Here is a 23,686-nt window from a genome sequence, read left to right on the forward strand (position 1 = left end):
GAGCCAAATTGAGTAATAAGGAAATGACAGAAAACCCTTCAATTAAAGCACAAGCTTTATTGCAGATACCTAAAGCAAACGCACTAAAAACCTCTAAGAGACTTTTCGTTTCGAATTTTTTTCAAGCGCTTAAATCTTCTCGGTTGGTTTTTATAACGCTTGCCGACTTAACCCGATGGCTATGCAGGAAATGCCGTTTAAGACGGTCTGGTCTTTACTGGCTTCCTGTGTTTTTTCATGTTGCACAGTTTCTTAACCTGTCCTTTCGTCTTAACAGCAATGCACGGCTGGCACCTCTTTTACATGTCAGGCCATTCCAAAACAACATATCCCTTTTATATCGGTGATGACAGCCGCTCGGATTAAATAGTTTACGCATATCAAATTCCACGTATTTGTTTAGGACAAGTGCTTATTTTCGTTTCACCGTGTGCATGGCACATTTATTGCTGATTCCAAACAAACCATGCATAGGTTTTTCTGACTGTTTAACCTACAAATGTTTTTCTGTTAAAATGAGTTTATGACTTTGAACCCAGTTTGGGGATTTTTGCCGAGGGTTATATCTGAAATGTGCTGCAATTTCTCACAATCTACTGTGAAAATTCACATACTCATTTGATACATTCCCATAATTCCCTGTTACCCTTTGAGCCAGTATTGGGTAATGATGGATAAACGTTCATATCATAGCAATCATTACTGTGGCATAACATACCGACGTGAATATTTAAGGCCTTCCAGAAGTCACTATCGTCAGTCTAGAAAATCTTGAAACAGATTACTGTACCGGTGCCTTCAACCTTTTACGTACCGAAACTAATTCCTCAAATAGCCTTCATGTTTGTCCCCCAAAATACTCTTTCCGAAACGTCACTGAATTAGAAGCACATTTGCAGGTTTTAGTTACATTGGTGAAAGTGTTCTGGTTGTAGTGATGTGCTGGTCCTGTCTGTCTTTATTAAACATTGTCATCTGCTGTAAAGTTAAAAGATCCCAACTAAAGTATAAATTTGGTCAAGTTGCCTTGAGAGTTTTTAATACTCTGAACAAACGTTTTAGTATCTAGTAATTGCACAAAATTGGTCTGTAAAATTATATTCCCAATAATGTGTTTTGGCTCAAATATTGTGTTAAATATTTATGGATTGACATTCAAGTTCTGGATATTTAGGAATTTACGCTATCCGTCATTATGCACTTTTTTTGAAAATGTCCTAAGTATTACTTGTTTTTCAAAATATGTTTAAGTGTCTGCTTTGAGTTTCTTTATTTTGTGTATTATCAGGACTGTTCAGACCAGTGACTATGTCACAATTACGTCTTATCCCTCCTTTAGTGACATAATACCGATATTGAACTTGTACCTGAATCAGGTATTCAGACCTCAGCTATGAGCAGATCTAATCTGAGAAAACCTGCAGTCGTGATTGGATAGATTTAAAATCCCAGAACACCACCTGTCCAATCGGTCAACGAATAGCATGCCTTCTTATGCAAATTTTTATATACGTTTTGTCAGACTTTTTTTAAATATGCATTTAGTTTTGAGTTTGTTTTGTAAGGATTTTTATGTAAACTTTTTGTGTCACTTTCCTTTTTACATGTCTGGCAAAAAAAAGAAAACGATGCCAAAACGAAACAGTATACATATGTACATCTTTTTAAAAACACTTTTTATGTTTCAATACCATTTTCACAATGGCATCTGTAGAATATAGTTCATACATGTACAGTTACAAATAGGAGTTATTTGCTGGTCATAATACTGGGCTCTTGTACGACGAAAATGTGTACGAATCTTACGGACCGTTACTTTCATTCAAGTCTGCCTTCGCTAGCACACCACGCTGAATGTTATTGTTATCTTGGGTCGCTGGGTGTGTACAAGTAGTTTTGAGAAGATATTTATGATCTTTGATAATCTTGCGAATGCATGTAGTCTGTTGTGGGTGGGGCATATAGAAGGAAGGGGGTGGGAACGTCTGAAAGCCACGCATCCAAGTATACCCAAAGAGATTGCTATTAGGGAGACTTATATGCATTCAAGATACATATCATTCAAAATCTTTATTTTCTTCTCTAGCTTATAGTGCTGACGTGTGGGAAGTGCTTTGTAATTTATGTCTGACTGTCCGCTAGGCTTTGCAGTTTTAATTTTGGAACTGTTGAAAGGCGAGGTTTCGGTGTACATTTATGCATAAAAACGAACGATTTTCAAATCCATTCCAATTCATCCTGTCACCTTGATCTTAATAGTGTTTAGACCATCTATATTTTTGGTGCGTTGCAATTCCACAGTGACGTTGAGGTCATTGTAGTTTCAATGTAGTTTTTGTTCACTTTTCATACTATTTACTCAAGTCATGATCGTGGCCTTCTTGTACTGTTGATGCATTTCATTTTTATTGTCGTGACTTTCCTGGTGTTGTGAGTGCGTGAGCAGGTGTGTATGAGTAAGTGTGTTACCTCATCTACAGTCAACTGTTCAATTGGAAAACATTTTGTTTACGCGTGCAAAAAAAGAAAAGACTAAAAAAATCTTCCACTCGATGAAACACAAAACAGGATACATTGTAGCGACATGAGTAATTAAAAAAAAAGAAGAAAAAGTTCACCTGGTGTGCTGAACTTAGTGTAAATGGTTTATTACACAATATGAATATTTGTAAAATTGTTTGTATTTTTTCATAATGATTTTAAAAAAAGGAGTGTGTTTATTTTTTGACTTTTTTCAGTTACAGAGCTTGTCCGCTCGATCTCTCTCTCTCTCTCTCTCTATCTATCTCTCTCTGGTCTTTTATTTCCTTGTTTGTTCGCCTGACATTGTAAGTGAGTCAGTTGGGTCTTACCTCTCTCCTGTATTGAGCCTGTGATGAGTCCTTTGTATGCAGTGTTTTGAAAATACTGTAGGAAACATGGGAAGAAATTGATATTAGGAGCATTTGATCAATTTGTATTTATTTATTTTATCATTTTGTTAATAAATCGACAAAGAACGTTTGCCTCCTGTTCGTTATCTGCTAAACGTGTGTGTCCTTGTGTGTGTGTGTGTGGGGGTCAAAACCATACTGGTCCAAAATCACATGCTATTTAGTTGAAATATATATTAAAATGTAAAATTAAATCTGTTACACAAGGAGAGGAACCAAGGAGATATTATTACCCATTTATGGTGGAAATTGCACCACCACTGTAAAAACAACCGTATGCAACAAATGTGTCCATGTTACAAACACCACAAATCTAATCTGTATCTTTTTCTCATTTTTTTCTCATCAGATTCAAAGATATAAATCTGAAGAATTAATATGATTATTCAAGTATTACATTTGAAATTTCAGGTAGTACTGCTGTTGTTTTTGATAGCCTATACTGATTTATTGTCCCTGTTTCCAACAGACCACAAACATTTTATTTTGGTATGTAAGTAGCTAAACCTCAACATTGACAGGAAAATGTCATTTTATTACAGTGGTGAATTTTATTTATCCATGGCATGTTGCAAATAACAATAGTAAATGTAAAAATTGGGTATTTTGCTAAGTTATTTTACATGGATACAGCTTATTTAAAAGCCAAAATACTGTTTTTAGGTAAAATGAGGTCCACACAGTAGAAAATGCAAGAAAGGAATAAAACAAACATGAGGGAGCGCATCGTGTATGAAAAATAAAATCTTGCCACACAGGCGGTCGCGCACGACGCGCGTGAACGCGCAAAAGTTCACCCGCAATCAAACTTTCCCTTTCCTGATTTTTTGTGCCCGCTCTGCACAAACGCCGCTTTCTTCCGTTTTCCATGTCATTTCCTGTAATAAAAACATGGTGGTCATAGCAGAGAGAAGCAGCTGACTGCGTTACAAATATTTGGAGATGATAAACTTTGCGTCGCCCTGGACTACTGAAATCCCCCCGCGCCGCTGCGTCACCACGGTGTTTCTCAAAGCGGCCGACAGCGAGAGGCGCTGCGCCTGACGACCACCAAAGACCCCCGACGCACTGCGTATAATCTTCAGACGGTGAGTTACACTCACTAGCCATTGTGGCCAATGAAAATGGCTTCCGAAAACGTTAGGCAAATTGCCAGTCGCCTTGCAGACGACGCACGAAGGTAGAGCGCGCACAAGGCAACGTGCACAGTCATTATTGTTACATCTGCTTGGTTTCCTGTGCAACTTTTGGCGAACGATATTTTAAACGAACGTAACTTTGAAGCACTTAAGTCTGTTAAGAAAGATGATAGTTCCTCTGTTTTTAATGCGCCCCTCTCTCTCACCAGAGCCCGGGTAGTTTTTTTGAGCGACAGTCGGGAAGGACCAATCAGAGCGCCGCTCTCTTTGTCCGAACGGACCAATCAGAGCATCGGTCTCTATTTTGCGCGTGTTGTAGCGCGGGCGGGGTTATTTTCGGTCACGCTGCACCTGTGTATTTTGTCTACGGTCTTCTGCATGTTTTACGAAAGCAAAATAAAACTGAATTAAACATCTAGTTCACAACTCTTAGATTTTTTTTGTGAAAAAGTAAAATTACAATATCATATTTTTGCAATAGCTGGATGAACAGAATTTATTGTTTAAATCTATAAATTGTTAGTACAATTAGAAGTAACTGTAATTAAATTACTGGAAAAATAACAGTAATCCCTTACGTTACTTTATCAAGAAATTAAATTACAGTAACTAATTAATTAGTAACTAGTTACACCCAACACTGATTGTCTTAACAGGGTTCATAACTAGATTTGTATGCTTTCTTTACGTTTAAGATGTTGAAGTGAAACTGGACGCACAGGAGTCTCTCCTTCCTTCCTGCCTACATCATGGCAGATTCTTCCTCAGTTCAATCCCAGGCATCCATGGAAGTTGACTGCAGCTCCAGGTCAGCCCCACAAAATGTGAACCCTAGAAATTATATAAATAAAAAGGTGGAGTGTGTAAGTTCTGTGATATTAGTCTGAATTGTGAACAAGAAATTCAAAAACAAAAGTGTTTATACCTCCACAAGTATTGTAGTATTTTCTGCATAGTAAGTTAGAATAGGAGGATGTATTTTAATATAGAAAAAAATCATCTTTAAAGTATCAACTTTGAGTTTAAAAGTTTTGCCCTGTTTTTTACCCCAGTACTCCAAATGACCAGTCTTCAGAGGAGCCCAACAAAAAACTAAAAGTTGACCATGATAGTTGTGCCAGTTTATGGTGTAAGTATCATTTTAAACTTAACAGAAGTATTATATAGGTGAATTTTTACTAAATTAGGAAATAAAAACTGAATTTGCATAAAGGTATTTTTCTCATTTTTTTCCAAACTGAAATCTGATATAATTTAAACTCATTGTTGCTCGTGAAATGTTATACAGTCTGTGAGGAATGCAAGGAGTATTTTACGGAGCGGTGCCCTACCCATGGTCCTCCTGTGTTTGTGACAGACACCCCTGTGACATCAGGGGTGCCCAACCGGGCAGCTCTCACGGTACCCTCGGGCATCAGTGTTCTCCGAGAGAGGAATACAGTGGATGTCTGTTGTGTGGATGAAAACATACCAAAGGGGGCGCTGTTTGGTCCTTATCAAGGCCAACTGATGGCGTCAGATAAACCTTCTGGGCCATATTCTTGGATGGTGGGTTGCATTGCTTCAACACCTTAATTTGCTTCAATAAAACATTTTTGTAATTTCACATTGTAACTTTAGTGTTATTTTCTTTGACACAGATTGTTGATGAGAACAACAAATACAAATTTATTGATGGAAGTGATGAAACTACAGCAAACTGGATGAGGTAACACACACCTCTTTTTATTTATGGATTTTCCAAAACTTTAACATAATATTTTATACAATCAAGGTTATAGTTCCCCCAAAAATTACCCTTCCCACCGAAATAATTAAAATAACAAAATAAAATGCAATTAAAATGACAACAACAATAATAAAAATAGGCAATTTGGAAAGAAAGAAAAAATAATAATAATGATAATAAAAAGTATATACACATAAACATAAATAATGAAAATAAATAACTACAGGGTAATACAATTAATTTAATACTCTGACATATTTAAAGTGGTCTTTACATAATTATGAAACCAAACAATTTTAGTGATCACATTTAAGCCATTTTCAACAAAACTGAGGCAACACACATCTTTACTTGAAAAAAGTTAATGTCACAACAACTAAGCCTTTAGTAATAATTTTTTAGTTAATTATTTAGCAAATGCTTTTATCCAGTTCATATGTTTGAGAAATAGAAGAAAAGAGATTTATTTATTATTTGAAAAAAACACATACTGTGTCTTTGTTTATAGGTACATTTTAGTTAAAAGCTGTTTCTGAAAGTTGTGATAATCTTACAATAAGATGTTTGTAATTGATTTTGTTAATCTCAGGTTCGTTCGGATTTCTTCAGATGAGAATGAAAGGAACCTGAGTGCGTTTCAGCATGGCGAGCACATCTACTTCCGGGTGTGTCGGAAACCAAAAGTGGGCGAGAAACTTTGTGTGTGGTACAGCAGTGAATACATGAGGCGTCTGCAGAGTGTGTCACAGGACAGCATTGACCGCAACCTGGACACAGGTGAGACACACCTTCCCGTTTAAAAAAAGTTACCCAAATTATTTCAAAGTATCACTGGAATGAATTTAAAATGAATAAGGTTTTTATTTTAATCATTATTTCCAAATAACACATAACAAAGTATGGATCCGTAACCGGTTACAACAAATACAGTATAAAGATCAATTGCTATGCTAGCTAAAAGTTAAAACATTCTGCAAGACATCTGTTGCTTTGGAAAAACTAATAATCAAACACTATGTGCTATAATCCTCAAGAAATAAGGGACTGTATTGTGAATATTTTAATGACTAAAGGGTGTTATAGTCCCTGACATGTAAACAATCACAGTATGAAACTGTACCCAGAAATTTCAACTTTATGCATTTGGCAAACACTTTTATCCGAACTGACTTACAGTGTATTCAAGGTGAACATTTATGACCTTTGCACTGCTGACAAAACTTTCTAGCAATTAAGCTACATAAACATTTACAATAAAGAGCTGCAGGGATGAGATATTTTTGTTGGCAGAACAAGGAAGAACATTTTAGCACTTCTGGTTCCATTGTCCCGAGGTCAATGTTTTTTTTAATTGATCTTAAATGAGATCTTGGGTTAACATATCCTCAAGATATTTTCACGTTTTATTTTATTCATCTATTATACACCAATAATTCCCTGACATTTTATGAAAATCTGACTTTTTCAATATTTAAGTGCTCATGGGTCCCCGGTGCTTCTATCAACCTAGAAAATGTGTAAAATAACAACCCAGTAACTTAGTTTTGGTAAACCATTCTCTGCAAGCATGTGAAAAAATAGGCCATTAAAATTCGGCTCCCTTTGTGATGTCAGAAAGGGATAATACCGCCCCTTAATCTGCACTATCCAACCACGACACTGGCATTTAGTGCAGAGATCAGCTCATTTGCATTTTAAAGGACACACCCAAAAACGGCACGTTTTTGCTCACACCTACAAAGTGGCAATTTAAACATGTTATAATAAATGATCTATATGGTATTATGAGCTAAAACTTCACATATGCACTCCTATTTTACATCCTAAAAAGTCTTGTGAAAAGTCCCCTTTAAACATCTTCACACATGAAGATCTCCAAAACAATGCAACGTGGGCACAATTTCCAACAAGGATTCATCCACAGAGTATTTCCTTATCAGGGAACATGTTTTTAAATGTGTTAAAGTTTGAAAAAGCTGTCAAAAGCTTGGTGGTGATGATGTTGATGTTGAGAGACCGTGGTGTAGCCTAAGGTTAGCTTTTCATTTCTAATAAACTCATTTAGACTGTGAAGATGATCTTTTGGACAAAACGTGTAAGTGTTATAAACTTTTGTTTAACACAAAGCTTATTATTTTGCGATAATCCAAAAGTGTATGGGAAAAATGAATGGGCTTCTGTTTGGCGAGGGAGCCAGTTTCCTGCTAACTTCCAGGTTGACCTACAAAAATACTTCATCCCTGCGGCACTCTATATTATTGGAGCGCTTTATTGACCAATCAGCTTACAGGACCAGCATAATGTGTTTAAAATGATTGCAGTCCTTTTTAAATATTCAGACCTGTCTGTTGCAAAACAATCCACTCGTTTTATTTTGAGCATTTTCGATGAACATAAAAGTACCCAGAAGATCCAGACCTGCAGTGGTTTTAAAGGTAAGTGTAACAGGATTATATTTTTATACTGCCGAATTGTTTTACCTGACCTTCATAACATTTAATACCAAAGCTTTGTGGATAATGTTGCATGTACGCTCCCCATTCATATTGTATTAAAGCCAGATGTCTCTGGCTGGGGATTAATGAAGTATCTTATCTTATTGCAGGCATGAAATTGGAAGAGCAACATCAAGAGGAGCCGAAAGGTCCGGTGCTGAGATCTGCTCTTCATGGTAGAAGGACCCTCAGTAAACATGGAAGCGATGAGGGAGAAAACCAACCCCAGGCCAAGAAAAAGAAGATTGACCTGATTTTCAAAGATGTTGTTGAAGCATCTTTAGAGGCCGGTCAAAGTCAGAACAACCCACTCAACAGCACCTTGGCTTTTCCAAGATCAAGAACAAACGTCTGCCAGGTTTTCAGCCCATCTGATGCAGATTGCAAAGAGTCTGTCCTCGCCTCTGGATTGGCTTCCATGGAACACATTGAGAGCAGCTTCGATACAAAATGTATCAAAACGGAAGAAACAGAAGAAGAGGTGTCCCCACCCGATGAAGGACCTTCAACATCTTTTTGTCCAAACTGTGTGAGGCTAAAAAGACGAATCCGTGAGCTGGAGGCCGAGTTGCTCCGTCTCAGAGGACCGGGGCAGGGTGAAGTTATGCCTCCATCTGAGCTCATGCCCAATGAAGACATCAAAGGTAAGTTTATACCTGGATGAAACACTTCCATGGATGAAAGCTTTCTAAAACAGATTTATACCGGTTGTAGATTTTAATTTAGATGTTCGGCTAATTTCTTTTGGATATTTGGATCACTTTTCTTTTGCTGTTTTGTGCCTTTTTGCCAAATGTGTGATTGCCACATTTGTAGAGATGTTTAAAATGGAAATGCACACCTGAATTAAACATTTATTGAAATCATAAATGCGTGTTTTCTTTTTGAAACCTGCTTCTGTGGTGTGATCTTCTGCTAGGTTTGTTTGAAATTAATTATAAGATATATATCTATTAGTGGATTGTATAGAATTTGGGATAAATGAAGGTTTAAAGAAGATGCAGACATTTTTTAACTAACAGGTGTTTTCTTTGGACCTTCAGAGTTCATTTCTAATACTAGCAAATAAATGACAGTACCTTTGTTTTGTACTCAAGTTTATTTAGTGCACCTTTTTTTGTAGAATCTATCACACCTATGATACCAGAAGAGGATGACCAGGATGTTGATTCAGCAGATGAATCCATTTCTGCCGACCTCATTGTGGCTACAGACGAGTCTTCGAAGCTAACAGTGGGCTCGGGTCGTCGGATCCGCCGCTTCAAACAGGAATGGCTAAAGAAGTTCTGGTTTCTCCGTTATTCGCCAACGCTCAACGAAATGTGGTGCCATGTTTGCCGACAATACACCGTCCAGTCCTCCCGCACCTCAGCTTTTATCATCGGTTCTAAGCAATTCAAGATCCACACCATTAAACTGCATAGCCAAAGCAATCTGCACAAGAAGTGTTTGCAGCTTTACAAGCTCCGCATGCACCCGGAGAAGACCGAGGAGATGTGCCGTAACATGATGACACTCTTCAACGCAGCCTACCATCTGGCTTTGGAAGGTAGGCCTTTTTCTGATCTGCGACCCTTGACGGAGCTCCTAAAAAAGTGTGAACTGAAAGTGGTGGATCAGTACATGAACGAAAACGACTGTCAGATTCTCATCCAACACATCGCTCGAGCCTTCAAAGAAGATTTGGCGGAGAAGATCCGGCTTTCACCGTTTCTAAGCATCATCATGGACGGCCATAATGATGATCTCCTGGTTGACACTGTCGCCGTTTATGTACAGTTTACTACCACCGATGGGCTTCCTGCCACTGAATTCCTCTCCTTACAGAGACTTTGTGTAGGCAATGTGGAAGGCTATCTTCAGGCGGTGGATCGTGCCTTTGGTGGCCTGGGTCTGAGACTGCAAGACATGCTTGTGGTGGGTTTGGGAATCGATGGTTCCAATATGCCCTCAAGCCTGAGGGCAAATCTTTACATAGGCATACGAAAGACAATCCCTTGGGTGTTGTGTCTGCCTATGATGATCCATCGTCCTCATTTAGAGGTACTGGATGCCATTAGTGGGAAGGAACTTTCGTGCCTGGATGATTTGGAGAACAATTTGAAGCAGCTGCTTAGCTTCTACCGGTATTCTCCACGTATGATGGCTGAGCTAAGGTCAACAGCACCGAATCTGTCTGAAGAAACAGAGTTTCTTGGGGATATAAGAGCTGTTCGTTGGATCATAGGGGAGCCTAACGTTCTCAATGCCCTTATTAAGGATTACCTTGAGGTAGTTGCTCACTTGAAGAGCATAAGCAACCAGACCCAAAGGGGTGATGCTTCTGCAATTGCACTGTCTCTCCTACAGTTCCTGTTGGACTACCAGTCTGTGAAGCTCATTTATTTTCTGTTGGACATCATTGCTATCTTTTCACGACTCTCATTCATCTTCCAAGGTGACTATTTGTTAGTGTCACAGGTGGATGCAAAAATTGAAGATGCCATTCATGAGATCGGTCAGTTGGTGGACTCTCCTGGAGAGTACCTACAGGAATTTGAAGACAACTTTCGTGAGAGTTTCAACGGCGTAGACCTCAAGAACCTACGTGTTGCCGAGTCCAAGTTCCAGTCTATTCGAGATAAGATCTGCCAGAGGAGTCAAGGCATCCTCGCCCAAAGGTTCGATCCACGCAGTCGTACAGTCATACAGGCGTGTCAAGTCCTCGACCTTGCCTCGTGGCCTCTTAACAGGGATAATCTTGGTGCATACGGAGAGGATGAGATTCTTCTTATTTTTGACCACCTGGAGACTATTCGCTCATCCGGTCGTGAGCTCTTGCAAGAAAGAGTGGATGCCAGAGGAAGTCTAGTAGTCGAATGGAGAGATTTAAAAGCTGATTATTGTAGTGTGAATGGTTTTAAAGAGGTAGTGAGCCACATCTGCAGATACAAGCAGCGTTTTCCTCTTCTCAATCACATCCTGCAGGTTGTCAGGGTGTTGCCAACATCAACAGTATGCTGTGATAAGGGAAGAGGGTTCTTACAGAAAATCCACCGAAATTGTCGTTCCAGACTGACTGTGGATCAGACGAACGATCTGCTCATCTTGGCCGTTAATGGCCCACCCATCGGGAGCTTTGACGGGAAGCGTGCATTGGACAGCTGGTTTGAGGAGAAATCCGGCAACAGCTATTCACTCTCGGCAGAGGTGCTGAGCAGAATGTCCAACGCCGAGCAAAAGTCTGTGTTGCACAATATGGATATGAATGCAGAGTTTTATCCCGACTGATCAGAGCCAATTCCTCAGCCAAAATAATTCCCCCAAAAAGCCATCTCATTGGAAAATGGCTGATCGGGACTTTAATGTGATTGGCCAAGTTCTTTGACATTGGCCCTGCTGCTAAAATGGCCTGGTTCAGCGTTTTCTCTAAGATGTATGAATGCCTTGCAGGTCACAGGCACATGAAATACTTCAGAATGTTCACATAAATGGTTGTGATGTGTTGATATGTTCAGTGTTTTTGTTTTGTCGTTGAGTAAATTTTCGACTGGGTGTTTATATAACAACTCTTCATCATTTTATTAGGCATTAGTCACTTTCGCAAATTAAATCCGTTAAATTGCGGCAAATGTTTGTACCACATATGCTAATTACACAGACACAGGTGGCGGCTTTCCAATATTTTATTCGTATTGCTACTATTCGCACATAACTGCCGAAATTCCTTTTTTTTATTTGCTTGGAATTACCTTTCATTGTCAATGTCACACTTGCTCTCCAATTTCTTCAAAAACATCACTAGTGTTAATTTTTGCAGAAAAGAATGTATGAAAGTAAGTAGTGATTAGTGATCAATACTTGCATACCATTTTATTATTCCACCTGCAATATAAATAAGCAATCTCTCTCTGTATTGGTCGTATTCTGTACTGTTGACTGTGTATGAAAATTAAATAACAAACAGCACTACATTTTTATAGCATGCCATGTTGTGTATGCCATTAATCTCATTTGTAATGAAAATAGCCACTATTTTGCCATGCAGTATATTCCTACCATGTAGCAGACATGCTGTCCAAGACAGCAGATGATCAGCACTGGAGTCATCTGCTGTCTGGGGGTATATTTTTATTGCTTTAGTTTTTCTTTAGTTAATCATTACTCTTACGATTTTGTGTAAATTTGAAACTATGTGGATGTGCCATTATTTTTTATGCGATTCGGCACCTATAATGTGCAGTTTACAACCAATATATAAAGCTCATTTAAAGGTTTCAAATATATAAATATGCAAGGTTTGATTGCCTTACAGCCATTAAAAAATATATTTCTTTGTTATAAATGTTTTGCGTTGTGATTGTCTGGTTTTACATTTTATGTACAGTACAGCCACTGGTGTACACCTGCGCACCCTATGCCAAATATATATATTGTTAAACCTACAACCTTTTTACTTTGCATAGAATTACAATACTATTGGTTATTATGTAAATATAAGTACACACACATGCATATATAATTCTAAGAAAAAAATTATTATATATTAATACTCTAATATATACTAATACTCAATATATTAAGTATTCATATTTATATATACTATAAATTATATATAAATATAAAAAATTTTATACACATGTGAATATTTCTTAAATATACATGCGTGTGTGTGTGTGTGTGTGTGTGTGTGTGTGTGTGTGTGTGTGTGTGTGTGTGTGTGTGTGTGTGTGTGTGTGTGTGTGTGTGTGTGTGTGTGTGTGTGTATTTATATAAACATAATTATTATAAACAATACACATTTGCGACGTAAACAAAAACTTTTAGTTTAAACGATTAATTGCGATTAATTGTTATGCAGCCCTACCTGTAAGCAGACTCATATTAGAACAGAGTTTTTGGGTTTCAATCCATTCTTGACACTTTTTAAGTATTTTATACTTTTCACATCTTATTTCGAGTAGCATACTTTTTTTACAGACTTTTAGCGTTATCTTGCCTTGACACTAAATTTCAGTTAATGCACCTGTGCAATATACAGTATATATATTTACTCTTTGTATATTCTTAACTATAAGTCAAACACTTATTAATAATATGTTCCTTCATTATAATAGAGCATGTTCTACAAAATTCTTACGGACTCACCCATTATCGTATTGTTTTCTAAATTACCATACTTTCATTAACAAATGTTCTCAGTTTTGCACAACGTTGTTTGGTTCACGTTGGTTAACATATTATAAAGCCTTATTATTATCATCATTGTATCATTTGTTGTATATCATTTTTTGGTGAATCGAAGAGCATACATGCAGTATGTGAATAGTAATGATTGTGCTCTCGGTCAAATCTAGTGCCATCAAATGCAGTCCTGTTTAAACTTAAATTAACTCTTAACTGTACACATGCACAGTTTACGTTAAATAGCTTCAGTGTGCCGAAACATGAGATACATTGTTTCACAAAATCTGCTTAATGTTCCCAAGACATTGCAACTGCTTGCTTTTTACATAGATTTAGCACGTCTGCAAATTTTGCATGTTTTCAAGCAATATGCCAACAGTATGCAAGAGTGTGCCATATCAATAAATCCATTTTATAATGTTTTAATGAATGTATACATTTAAAAAATTAAAAACAACATTCTATGTCAAATATACCAAGCCCCTAAGGTGACATTGGAGTAAAAAAAATCTAAAGTTTAGTTTCATGTGCTCCATGAAACTTTCATGTGCTCACGTGAAACTTCAATGTGTTCACGTGAACCTTAATGTGCTCATGCAAAACCTTCATGTGCAGATTTTTTTTACGTTTAGTTTTGCGTGCTCGCGTGAGTTTCTGGGGAGCACGTGATTGTTTCCTGTGCTTACGAGATAGCTTCACGTTAGCACGAGAAACTAAACTTTAAAAAAAAATTCTGCACATGAATGTTTTGCGTGAGCATATGAAGGTTTTGCGTGAGCACATGAAAGTTTCACGTAAGCACATGAAACTAAACTTTATTTAATTTTTGCTCCATGTCCCCTTAGGGCAGGAGTGGGGAACCCTGGGTCCTGGAGGGCCACTGTCCTGCAGAGTTTAGTTCCAACCCTAATCAAACACACCTGAATTTCATTTCCAAGTAATCCTGAAGGCTTTAATTAGATTTTTCAGGTGTGTTTAATTAGGGTTGGAACTAAACTCTGTAGGAAAATGGCCCTCCAGGACCAGGGTTCCCCACCCCTGCCTTAGGGGCTCTGTACAAATATTTTAATTTGACAATACACTGTAAAAGTCTTGGTTATTCTCAAAAAGGAATGAAACCAAGTTATTTTAAAGGAAAACACTAGCGTTAACCTTAACTTAGACAGATTAATACACACCTCTCTTTTTCAATGCATACACTTAACCTTTGTACAGCACGTTGTGCATGTGTTAGCATTTAGCCTAGCCCCATTCATTCCTTAAGATCCAAACAGGGATGAATTTAGAAGCCACCAAACACTTCCATGTTTTCCCTATTTAAAGACTCATGTTACATGAGTAGTAACACAAGTAAGTATGGTGGCACAAACAAAAATTTGGCAATTTTTTAAGTGGTTAACATATAGAACTGTATTGCTGAGGTCCGCCATACAATATAGTTCTCATTTTTTACCCAAATTTCCACATTTAATTTTGTGCCACCATACTTAACTACTCATGTAACAGTCTTTAAATAGGGAAAACATGGAAGTGTTTGGTGGCTTCAAAATTTATCCCTGTTTGGATCCTAAGGAATGAATGGGGCTAGGCTAAATGCTAACACAGTCATGTTCACGTGCTGTACAAAGATTAAGTGCACGCATTGAAAAAAGATAGGTATGTATTAATCCGTCTAAGTTGAGGTAAGAACATAGTTAAATATTGAAAAACTGTGGTGTTCTCCTTTAACTTAACTTATCACTAGTCAAGATTAAAAATAAAGTTGAAATGACTTGTATTGTTCATACTTAAAAATGTAAGTGCAACATTTTTTTACAGTATATACTGTGTTGTTTTAAAACATAATGCTGTGTTTTAACCTCTTGTTTGGTGAAATATAAACATTTTCTGGGTTAATTCAACCCATAGACTAGGTTTATCCCTTTGTGAGCAAACAATAGGTTGAAAACAACCCCGATTTTTTAAATGTATTGTGTTTGGAAGTGGTTCACTTAAACACAAAACGTTTTGCTGTTTTTCCCCCAGTAAATAATTTTCTATCATACCTGCCTCTGAACTCTGTTTGAGTAGCAATACATTTGTATTAAAAGTGATGTATAATATGAGCTGAAAACTTTTAACTTCCACTATGTGAATGTGCCAGAGGTTTTGAATATTAGACTGTTACCTCACAGTGAGGTATGCCATCCAGTGAATGATGTCTGGGGGCGGTTCACAGTTCATGTCTTTTGCGCAAATACATTATTTGGAATAGACGTCCTGCAAGCACGCTCAAATAGAAAGTGACAGGTTTTTTGTGCTGTGTCGGTGCATCAGCCATTTGAAAATATTTCAACTTTTAAAAATGCAGCTTCCGAAAGCTCGGTTTTAGATGCGAAATGTGAACCGCCCAGTGGACGATGTAGCAGTGTTTTTTTTTTTTTTTTTTTTGAATGGACTAATAAAATAAAGAAACATGTTTTTTAAATGACCGCTGTAGTTCATTTAAATGTTGAATAACATCGTTTAAATTTTTTCTTCTGTTAAAATGTGAGTTATTTTCAAATTGTTTCTGTGTTTTAGTCCAGGGGATTCAAACTTTTCAAAGGCAGGGACCCCCACATATGAGGAACCTTTTGTAAAGGACCCCTTTTCTAAAATATATCCAATTTTTTTTAAAAAGAAACGTTTAAACTGTGTGAGGTAAATAGTAATTGTGATATTATAAAGACAGCAAATGTTTACAAGCTGAAATAATTGGCTACACAGACTTTTCACAAATTTTGCAAAGGACCCATTGGAACCAAGTTTGAAAACCTCTGTTTTGTATTTGCACCTTAAACTTTCTAGAACTTTCATTGGCTGTTTTTCTTTTGAATGTTGAATTCTTATAAAATGAGCCAAATTCAATTTCATTTGCAGCTTTAATGTCTTTTTTCTTTCATCATTATGAGTACCAAAACAAACATGGTCAATATAAATCAACATTTTTATTAATTTACTTCTCATGTAATCACAATATATACACTGTTGTATGAATTATTATGGCATGTTATTTTAAATGTATTAGGGAAATGTAGTATGGATAATCTCGATACCAGGTATAGCCTAAGGAACAAAGACTTCAGATTATTTTCAAAGGATTGTGTAAATGGCTCTATATTCTTATTCAGTATCTTTTTTCTTTTTGCAATCGATTTACACATTACACACATTTCGCATTTTCCTGAAAACAACACTGGAAACTCCAAAATATGAACTACATGTGAATTTCAATAAAAAGTATCTGGACATGTATCATAGAAACCCACTTCAGTAAAATGTCATCATTTGGTGAATCTATATTCAAAAAATAATGCTTTAATAAAGATTTTTATAACTTCATTTTCATGTTGTTTATTTCACAGTGGATTTGGTGGATTTAAGATGACTTTAAAAAACAGTTACTTGTTATTGCACATTTGTCATGTTTTTAGCTGGTGGTGTTGGCCTGCTGCAACCTGCTACATATGCACACAATCTGAGCGCCCCTGCCTTTATGCAAAAACCTCCAAAATAAAAGTGTTGACTAACTTTTATATCAAATACTATTCAATCGGAACAATGACATATTGGCATCATATTTGCATCTTAAACGGCATGTTTTGTTTATTTACGTTTTGTTTAAATCCTATGAAATTAATGTAATTTTTAACAACGAAAATGACATAAGCTATAGCCACGTGATTGATTTTAATGTTCAATAATGATAAAAAAAAATGTTTAGATATAATTATTAGAGTTACAGATTTTACCTCATATGTGAGCATGTGTAATTCCGCGCCCCTAAGAATTCTGGCGAACTTTGGCGTTGTACCAAGAAGATGAATCTAGAAATCTCTTAATATAACGTCGAGACGGTCACATTTTAAACCATACATTTTCTACACAGAGGAGGTTAACTGCACATTACCATACTGGGGTTTGGAAATGTTGTGAGCGTTTCTTACACGTTTTAATTCCTCAGATTTCAGCCAAATTCAGCAGCAACAGCTAAGCTCATGAGCGCGCGCAGACGCTGATGACGTCTGCGGCTGCGCTGAGTGCAAGGGCCTGCCGCCAGAATCAAGTAATGTTACATGATCAACACCATCAAAACGGCAAAAATCTCTGAAAAGTGACAATGCTGCAGCACAGAATTGATAATATTGTGCATATTAAACAGATTAAAAGACAACTAAACATAAAAGTGTTGACTAACTTTTATATCAAATACGCTAACTTTTATATCAAATAATGGACGCTTCTTTGATTTTGGTTGCATGCAAAATCCATTTGGCTCAAAAAACCGAGGGGGCATGAAGCAAAGATCAAGCGCTCTTTGTTCTTTGTCTGACCGTTGTTTCATTGTTCATCCGTGTCTAGATCTGTTCCTTTAAACACAGTGCCATGCCTGCTGTTGTCAGGATATTAGCATTCTGACATATGATGGATGATTTTGTTCCCTCTGGTAATGTGGGAGAGAAGCAACAACATGAGTATTTGTGTGGGGTGCCACGCAAACATTGCCACTTCTGTCTACCCTACTGTCTTTTAAATGCCAATAAATCAATCCCATTCTCTCTGATTGTTCCGCTGCCTTACAGATTCATAGTTGTATGCTGTGGCCTTTCAGATTCGGGCTGAAATAAGGGTGGCATTCAGATCGAGTCCTTCCATGACTGCAGAAAAGCTTTGGGAAATGTGACACAGGCCTTATTGTGGCCACCAGCTGCAGCGTTGGACATCGTAGCCTAAAGGATTGAGTTTTATTAGTGGCCAGGCGTCACAGTGTACTGTCAGAGAGACAATTAGATGAAGCTTAACTTCTTTAAACATATAGTTAAAGTCTTTTTTGCTGAGAGTATGTTGCTTAATGCAATCTTTGTAAAGGCGAATTTTGAATGCATTCCATTATAGGACTTGCGTGTCTCTTATCTGTGCAAGATACTGAGCTAAGAGGAAATGCACGTATTTTGTAAAAGTGTACAAATTTATAGGCTTCATCAATCAATACATTGTTGCCTATTAGTTTAGAAAGGGGGGTATTAACACAGACAAGCAATGACTGTCAAGAAATCCAAATTATTTAGACTTCTGGAAATAAAGTTTTCCCAGGATAAACCATGAAACAATAATAAACTATTATCTTGCAAAATACTGACACGATTTTGGTATCCGTTCACTCTTGGCCACCATCAATGACATCATTCATGAAGGGCAAGGGTGAGGCTGGGCGAGAGCTGAGCAGGGAAGAGGTGGCACTAGAAATGCTCTTAGATTGTTGCGATGCACAAGCTTGAACATCCGTGATTTCAAAACATTTTAATTGTGGTAAGTGCTTATTTATGCTAAGCGTTTATTTTATAACTTTCAGATTAGTTTTGGAAATATAGTTAAACACAATGTACAATGGCTCTTTTAATATAATGGCTATTTTGTTTTAGGTTTTTTTCACTTTAACCATTTGGAGTTTACTGTTTTATTCAAACATTATCCATCTTTTAAATCAGTAAGGATTTCACTGAATAAGGTACTGTCCTTTTTACTTGTAGCTTTCATACAACATAGATAGACAGATCTTTCTCTGATTGGGGTTGTATGTTTTGTTTGTCGACACAGGTCAGGAAGGTTTTCTCATAATGAAGTCCTGTGTTGGGCTGTTACTGTTGGTCTGTTGTGTGACTCATAGTTTAGGTAAGTTTAAGGCACATGTTCAATATTCTGTTGATATTTTTCTGCATTTGTTTATTATGACCACAGTGTTTTGTATTTGACACAGGCAGGACGAGATCGTCCGCTGGAAACTCCGCTATCAAATGCTATAAATGTGAGAATTACTCCGGTGCCCGATGCTCAGAACATGAAGTCTGCAGATATGAGGATGCATGTTTATACCTCTATGAGAAAGGTAAGTCTTGAAAGTAGTTTTGCAGTACTACATATATTTATGAGCCCTTATGTTTTATGTTATGCTTTGTTATGTTATGTTACTGATTATGTTAATGATTTTTTAAATGTATGTTATACTTTACATGCTACATTACATTATATGTTACGTTATTTTGTGTTATATGTTATGTTATGTGTTATGTATATTATTTTTTACAGTTAATGATTTTTTTAAATGTTATGTTATACGTAATGTTACATGCTACGTTCCATTACATTATATGTTACATTATATGTTATGTTATTGATTATGTTAGTGATTTTTTATGTTGTGTTATACGTTACGTGCTACATTACATTACGTTATATGTTACACTACTTATAACACATAACATATAACACATAACATAACATATATGTTATGTACATTATTTTTTTATGTTATTGTTTTTCACGTTATGCTATATGTAACGTTATGTTCTACGTTTCATTACGTTATATTTTACGCAACGTTATGTTATTGATTATGTTATTGTTTTTTATATATTATGTTATACGTTACGTGCTACATTACATTACGTCATATGTTAATATGTGTTATACTACATTATGTATATCATTTTTTTACAGCCAATGATTTTTTTTAATGTTATCTTATACGTAATGTTACGTGCTACGTTACATTACATTATATGTTACATTATATGTTATGTTATTGATTATGTTAGTGATTTTTTTTATGTTATGTTATACGTTACGTGCTACATTACATTACGTTATATGTTACACTACTTATAACACATAACATATAACACATAACATAACATATATGTTATGTTATGTACATTATTTTTTTATGTTATTGTTTTTTACGTTATGTTATATGTAACGTTATGTTCTATGTTTCATTACGTTATATGTTACGCAACGTTATGTTATTGATTATGTTATTGTTTTTTATATATTATGTTATACGTTACGTGCTACATTACATTACGTCATATGTTAAGCTACATGTTATGTTATGTTATGTTATGTTATGTTATGTTATGTTATGTTATGTTATGTTATGTTATGTGTTATCTTACATTATGTATATAATTTTTTACAGCCAATGATTTTTTTTTAATGTTATGTTATACATTACATGCTACATTACATTACATGCAACATTACATTACCTTATATGTTACACTACGTTATATGTTATGTTACGTGTTATGTACATTATTTTTTACAGTTAATGATTTAAAAAAAATGTTATGTTATACGTTATGTTATTGATTATGTTAGTGATTTTTTATGTTATGTTATACGTTACGTGCTACATTCCGCTATACGTTATATTTTATGCGTTATATATGAATATTATTTTTTACAGCTTAAGATTTTAATATTTTTATGTTTTACGTTACATTACGTGTTATGCTACATTATGTTATATGTTTCGCTACGTTATATATGTTACGCTACTTTATATATGTTATGTTATGTTATGTTATGTTATGTTATGTTATGTAATGTAATGTAATGTAATGTAATGTAATGTAATGTTATGTTATGTTATGTTATGTTATGTTATGTTATGTTATGTTATGTTATGTTATGTTATGTTATGTTATGTTATGTTATGTTAATTCTATCAATATGCTTTTCCTTTTTAAAATATACTAGGCTTTAAATAGCGCATAAATGCTTAGACTTAACTCCACTACATACACACAAATTGCTGGCTTGTCAGACTACAAAATATCAGGTTGTTTTATTTGGGTCACATTTAGTATCAGCCTCTTGATTAGTTTTTTAAAATACCTTAAGTTATTTCAACTTAATTTTTTATAATTTATATCAACTCCTCACAAGTCAAGAAAGTTAAATTTAAAGTTGATTAAAATTAGAAATTTAAGTGCAACAATGAATTTTTACAGTATATAAAAGGTCTGGCTAAGCGTAAGTCCATAAGTCAAATATGGACATTTTCTACGTTTTTTAAACCACAACTGTTTGGTTTGTCCATATTTTAACAACCCATCATTTTTGCAGTGTAAAGTGTTCTCCCCACTAGCATACGCTGGTGAGCTGGTTTTACCTGGTCTTTCAGCTTAGTTTTAGCTATTGCTGGTGGATCAAGCTGGTCTAGATGTGTTTTGGTCACTTTTAAAGCTGGTCTAGCTGGACTTAGCCGGTCAGACAGGAAGACCAGCTGACCCACCAGCTACTGCTGTCAGGTTTATTATACCTTAACAAAATAAGACACACTCAGTCCACGGACAATGTTTAACAATTCTCGCGAGAATTCTAAGAATATGCTCAGACTGTCTCTCTCCGATTCTCTCTCTTTTATTAAGATGAGTTGACACCCACAAAGATACATCAAAAATAGCAGTTCGAGAGTTGAAATTAACAAACACACAAGAACATATTGTACTATGCCATAGGTGAAACTGTATATTAATTCTAGATAAGTTTCCACCACCCCAAGACTCTGTAGGGTGGGGGTATCAAGATTAAAAGAACAGCACGTTCTCTTTTTGTCTATGAGGAAGTAGCAAAGCAATGGTATAAATAAACACTTAAAGAAACACATCCATAAATCGTAATAAAATAAACATTTTCTCCAACAACTGCCACCTTAAACCAGCTTATGCAGGTCTTTGCTGGATTTTTCAGTGGGGCTAACATGAATATTATCAAATGATTCATATTTCCCTGTTACAGGTGGAAAGACCATTCGCAATTGCATTCGTTACACTGACTGTGATAACTCCCGTCTGTCCCAGAAGTATCCATCCATATCTGAATACACATACAGGTGCTGTAACACAGATCTGTGTAATGGGGCTCCGGTAACGGCGGCGCGCGCGTCTCTACTCTCGCTGCTGGCGCCGCTCACCGGCATCTGGTGCTACTATGGCTTAACTGCATGAGTTAAGATGCTGTGTGCTCGGGATGATATGTTGTTGTATTACTCATGGATATATACAATATCTATTCACCTACTTTGGTGATCGGTTTGTTTCAACTAACTACTTAAATCAACATAATCTCACAAATTTCCATGGGATAGTCACAGAATATTTTGCTCATTTTTCCGTGGCATTCTCACGGATCTCCGCATTTTTCCGTGGCCCTGCCACAAACTTTTTTTTTCGTGGCATTCTCACGGATTGGTGACTCAACTGCTTTTTCCCATTTTCAAACCATTGTCGCTTCGGTTTAGGGTTAGATTTGGTGTTTGCGTTAGTATGCCACTTTATGTATTGATATTTTTTCTGATGTATTCTTTTATATTTTCTAAACTTTAATCAATTGTCGCCTGGCGTTGGGGTTAGAGTTGGGTTTGGGTAGAGATGTCATTTTATGTCAATCTAACCCTACGCCGAAGCAACAATGGTAAGAAAATAGAACAAAACAGTTGAGTAACCAATCCGTAAGGATGCCACGGAAAAGAAAGTCCACCTCTGTTGACATGACTTGTAAATCTGAGTTGATTTAACAAAAAAATTTAAGGCAGCAAAGTATTTTTTACAGTGCACGGAAAGCACATTACGCTGTAAACAGTTCTTTTTGTAGGTCTAATCTTTTGTTATTTTCTTTCTTTATTCCCACGTGAAAATACAGAGGAATATACTTAAGTATTTACCACAGAGTACAAATATTAAAGCACGTTGCTAGGCAACGCGTGATTAGTAAGGGTGCTGCGTAGTGATACAAAGAATCGTTGGGTGCAGTGGAGTGAATCGTAAATAAAACACAGCTATTGAGCAATCAAAATCAAGGACTGAAACTTAACTTTATGATTAATATTTATCAAATAACGTACTAATACTACAGAATACTGTAGTAAGCTACACTGTAAAAAAATTCCGTAGAAATTTCAATGTTATTGCAGCTGGGTTGCCGGTAATTTACTGTAGATTTACATTTATGTTATTTACTGGCAAGAGTTTGTTCAAAGTTAAATACATTTTAAATATTAACAAGTCTTTATCTTTACAGAATAAAACTATACAAAAACAGCCTCATGCAAAGCATTCTGGGAACCAGAAATCATCATCAACCTTTTTCTGTTTTTTGGTCCAGATTTTGTTTCCCAGAATGTTTTGCTTGATGCTGTTTTTTAGTTTTACTCTGTAAAGATAAAGACTTGTAAATGTTTAATGTTCATTTAACTTTGAACAAAATGTTGCCAGTAAAAAACATAAATGTAAATCTACGGTAAATTACCGGCAACCCAGCTGCAATTTCTACGGAATGTTTTTACAGTGTATATATTAAAATTTATATATTAATGTAATAATTACTGTAATATTCTACAATTTACTTAAGTATACT

At 36.0% G+C, this 23,686-nt stretch overlaps 2 protein-coding genes across 4 annotated transcripts; both read left to right on the top strand.

Annotated features, from left to right (window-relative positions):
* The first annotated feature begins 3,641 nt into the window (after window positions 1–3,641).
* prdm11 (PR domain containing 11) lies at window positions 3,642–12,950 on the top strand. 3 transcript variants are annotated; one of them, XM_065297682.2, is made up of 8 exons: window positions 3,642–4,021; window positions 4,768–4,880; window positions 5,125–5,201; window positions 5,361–5,620; window positions 5,713–5,780; window positions 6,391–6,578; window positions 8,407–8,940; window positions 9,420–12,948. In XM_065297682.2, the coding sequence occupies exons 2-8, from the start codon at window positions 4,822–4,824 to the stop codon at window positions 11,564–11,566; spliced, it is 3,333 nt and encodes a 1,110-aa protein (XP_065153754.2). In that variant the 5' UTR covers window positions 3,642–4,021; window positions 4,768–4,821; the 3' UTR covers window positions 11,567–12,948. The 3 variants fall into 3 exon arrangements, with proteins under 3 accessions (XP_065153754.2, XP_065147560.1, XP_065153755.2); XM_065291488.2 differs by lacking the exon at window positions 8,407–8,940 and having other exon boundaries at window positions 3,646–4,021; window positions 9,420–12,947; XM_065297683.2 differs by lacking the exons at window positions 3,642–4,021; window positions 4,768–4,880; window positions 5,125–5,201; ... (1 more) ...; window positions 5,713–5,780; window positions 6,391–6,578 and adding an exon at window positions 7,655–8,236 and having other exon boundaries at window positions 9,420–12,950.
* A 5,772-nt stretch (window positions 12,951–18,722) lies between these two features.
* cd59b (CD59 molecule (CD59 blood group) b) lies at window positions 18,723–23,206 on the top strand. The gene is made up of 5 exons (XM_073813259.1): window positions 18,723–18,794; window positions 18,909–18,992; window positions 19,082–19,156; window positions 19,242–19,370; window positions 22,070–23,206. Exons 3-5 carry the CDS (start codon window positions 19,102–19,104, stop codon window positions 22,276–22,278), a joined length of 393 nt encoding a protein of 130 aa, XP_073669360.1. The 5' UTR covers window positions 18,723–18,794; window positions 18,909–18,992; window positions 19,082–19,101; the 3' UTR covers window positions 22,279–23,206.
* Window positions 23,207–23,686: the final 480 nt, after the last annotated feature.

This window comes from Paramisgurnus dabryanus, chromosome 23 (genome assembly GCF_030506205.2).
Source record: "Paramisgurnus dabryanus chromosome 23, PD_genome_1.1, whole genome shotgun sequence".
Lineage (NCBI taxonomy): Eukaryota > Metazoa > Chordata > Actinopteri > Cypriniformes > Cobitidae > Paramisgurnus > Paramisgurnus dabryanus.

Excerpts from the sequence above, each read along its gene's own strand:
- cd59b (XM_073813259.1), top strand. The coding sequence starts at position 19,102 with ATGAAGTCCTGTGTTGGGCTGTTACTGTTGGTCTGTTGTGTGACTCAT. Across the intron at positions 19,157-19,241 it reads TTGTGTGACTCATAGTTTAG|GCAGGACGAGATCGTCCGCT; the intron begins GTAAGTTTAAGG and ends TATTTGACACAG. Across the intron at positions 19,371-22,069 it reads TTTATACCTCTATGAGAAAG|GTGGAAAGACCATTCGCAAT; the intron begins GTAAGTCTTGAA and ends TCCCTGTTACAG.
- prdm11 (XM_065297682.2), top strand. The coding sequence starts at position 4,822 with ATGGCAGATTCTTCCTCAGTTCAATCCCAGGCATCCATGGAAGTTGAC. Across the intron at positions 5,202-5,360 it reads TAGTTGTGCCAGTTTATGGT|TCTGTGAGGAATGCAAGGAG; the intron begins GTAAGTATCATT and ends AATGTTATACAG. Across the intron at positions 5,621-5,712 it reads CTGGGCCATATTCTTGGATG|ATTGTTGATGAGAACAACAA; the intron begins GTGGGTTGCATT and ends TCTTTGACACAG.